Genomic DNA, 2,814 nt, shown 5'->3' with positions numbered 1-2,814 from the left:
TTTTTTATTTTTATTTTTTTTTAATGAACAATCAGAAATTGCATTCTTGGTCCAAGACTGAAGAATAGTTGCATTGTTTTTGAAGAGAAAAAAATACCGTATCTGTAGTGTGAATATTTACACGAGTGCAGTATTTCATATTTACTTAAAAACCAATGTTAAGCTTACATCAGCTACTAACAACTAGATTTTATAATTAACCATCTGGAACATTTAAGGATTAATCGCTTGTATTTTTCAAAAGGCATGCATAAGAAATCAGGAAGGGTATGAATTGTAAATGTTAACATGCTGTACCTCTGTATCCCTCTTTTGACAGCAATTAGCACAAAGCTAACTGCACATATACTCTGTGGCAAGAAGCGCTGGGAGACAGCTCAGAGGCAGTGACAATGTCTTTGAACTGGTGGACAACTCCTGCTCACCTTGGAGTTTTTAAAGTGAACTGCAGAGGACTGGCATGCCTCTTGGTCTTCACCATGAGCGTTTGTGGCAGTGCCCCGGGGATGTGTCCAGCAGCCTGCATCTGTGCCAGTGACATCGTAAGCTGCACCAATAGGAACCTCTCTCGAGTGCCAGGAAATCTTTATAAATGTATGAAAAGGCTGGATCTGAGTTATAACAGAATTGGTTTTTTGGAGCCTGAATGGGTCCCAGCACTGTTTGAGAAACTGCACACCTTAATAATCAATCATAATAGCATTAGCAGCATTATTACTGGAAGCTTTTCCACAACCCCAAATCTGAAGTACCTAGACTTGTCGTCCAACAGCCTGAAGACGCTGGGCAGCCCCGTGTTTCAGGAGCTAAGGGCACTGGAGGTTCTCCTGCTGTACAACAATCAGATTACACAAATAGCGCCCTCAGCCTTTGGAGGATTGTACAAATTACAGAAACTGTACTTAAGCTATAACTTGCTCTCACATTTCCCACTGGACTTGTACACTGGAAAACATAAACTGACAGACCTTGTGTTGCTGGACATTTCCTTTAATCACATCCAGTTGATGCCTATTCAGCGCCTGAGTTCAGTGCCAGCCAAACATCTTAGTGGAATTTATCTTCATGGCAACCCATTTTATTGTGACTGTATGCTGTATTCCATGCTAATCTTCTGGTATCAAAGGCACTTCAGCTCGGTGGTGGACTTCAAAAATGAGTACACCTGTTTGCTGCAGTCAGACCCAAAAGGTTACAATAAACTGCCTTTACTGCTCGATAACTTCCTGAATTGCTCTGAAAGCACCGTCAACAGCTCTTTCCAAGCCTTTGGGTTTATTCACGATGCCCAGGTTGGTGATAGGCTGATTGTACACTGTGACAGCAGAATCAGTGATGCAGGCACGCACTTTGTTTGGGTTAGTCCTGACAATAGATTGCTGGAGCCAGACAGGGAGACCGACAACTTTAAGGTGTTCCGTAATGGCAGCCTGGAGATAACAGACGCCCAGCTAGAGGACTCGGGGCTGTATTCCTGCATCGCAATAAATAAGAAAAGACTATTAAATGAGACCATAGAGGTTAGAATAAATGTTAGCAATTTCACAGTCAACAGGTCCCATGCTCATGAAGCATTTAATACAGCTTTTACCACCCTTGCTGCCTGTGTAGCCAGTATTGTTTTAGTACTGCTGTATCTCTATCTGACCCCATGTCCGTGTCAATGTAAGGCAAAAGGGAGGAAGAGGAAGCTGAACCAAAGTGGTGCCCACTCATCCATACTGAATTCCACACTGCCGCAAGAGCTGCCAGCTGATGAGAAGAAGGCTAGCACTGGTAAACGGGTGATTTTTCTGGAACCTGTGCATGAACCAAAACACAGTCAGAACGGGAAAGTAAAACTGTTTCCTAATGACAATATTATTGCTGAGAGTATCTTAAAAACTACTCGAACAAAATCTGACTCTGATTCTGTCAACTCTATGTTCTCAGATACACCTTTCATGCCGTCAACTTAGTTTGCTGCCTGTGTTTGTATTGTGCAGTTACATTTCTGAATACCTCCTTTGCTTGTAGCAACCATCAGGAAAGAAAACCAAATAAAAAGAAAGAAAATGTTTTAAAGTAAGTATCTATTGTCAGTCCTTGAATTGCGTCTTCTCTCTGAGTGCAGGGCCATGCAGCAGGGGAAAAGTGCAGTATGGCATTACTGTAAATGTCTTCCATTCAAGCTTAGCCTTGACATTTACTCTTTGGTCCATACACAGCAATTTCTCATGCATGTTTAGAGGCACTCACAGTGCTTACAGCTGACTCTTCAGAGGCAGAGGCTGACCCCTATAAAACACTCTGAGTCATGCTGAGAACTCAGCCTCTCTGCAGTAAGCAGAGAAGCAAACTCACACAGCTACTGATAAAAATGTTCAGGCTTTCTGCAATTCTTTCCTCAGGCTCATAAAATCTTTACAGTAAAATCACTAGGAGAAAAAAAGGCATGAGTTTTCCTGGACTTATCTGAACAAAAAGATTAGATTTGCCAACATGATGCCTAGCAGCACTGCATAAACGTTTATGGCCTTCAACTGATAGTATGTTTGCCAACTGTCAGTGTTCTTAACCTCTGCTGCTCACTGTACATCTGGCATCGTGTGTCGTGAATAAGCCTGCCAAGATCACCAGGGCTCTTGCTTCATCTTAGGGGTGGGTGGCTTCTCTTCAGAGGTAGCTTCACAAGATAGGGGAAATATTGCGATTAATCCTTTTAGTGGCACAACAGTCATATAAAATTTGCTTTCAAAAGATTTTCCTCAAAACAGGAAATACGGTATTTGGGCAAACTTATAAAAAATATAGAATCATAGAATAGTTAGGGTT

The 2,814-nt window shown here is 41.9% G+C and overlaps 1 protein-coding gene across 1 annotated transcript; it reads left to right on the top strand.

Moving 5' to 3' along the window:
- Positions 1 to 327: 327 nt before the first annotated feature.
- Positions 328 to 2,064, top strand: AMIGO2 (adhesion molecule with Ig-like domain 2). The gene has a single exon (XM_010013153.1). The coding sequence runs from the start codon at positions 393 to 395 to the stop codon at positions 1,956 to 1,958; it is 1,566 nt and encodes a 521-aa protein (XP_010011455.1). The 5' UTR covers positions 328 to 392; the 3' UTR covers positions 1,959 to 2,064.
- The last annotated feature ends 750 nt before the right edge of the window (positions 2,065 to 2,814 follow it).

Source organism: Nestor notabilis, unplaced genomic scaffold, assembly GCF_000696875.1.
Source record: "Nestor notabilis isolate BGI_N333 unplaced genomic scaffold, ASM69687v1 Scaffold31284, whole genome shotgun sequence".
Taxonomy (NCBI): Eukaryota; Metazoa; Chordata; class Aves; order Psittaciformes; family Psittacidae; genus Nestor; species Nestor notabilis.
Note: the sequence above shows the minus strand (reverse complement) of the source record. Positions and strands in the feature narration are given on the sequence as shown.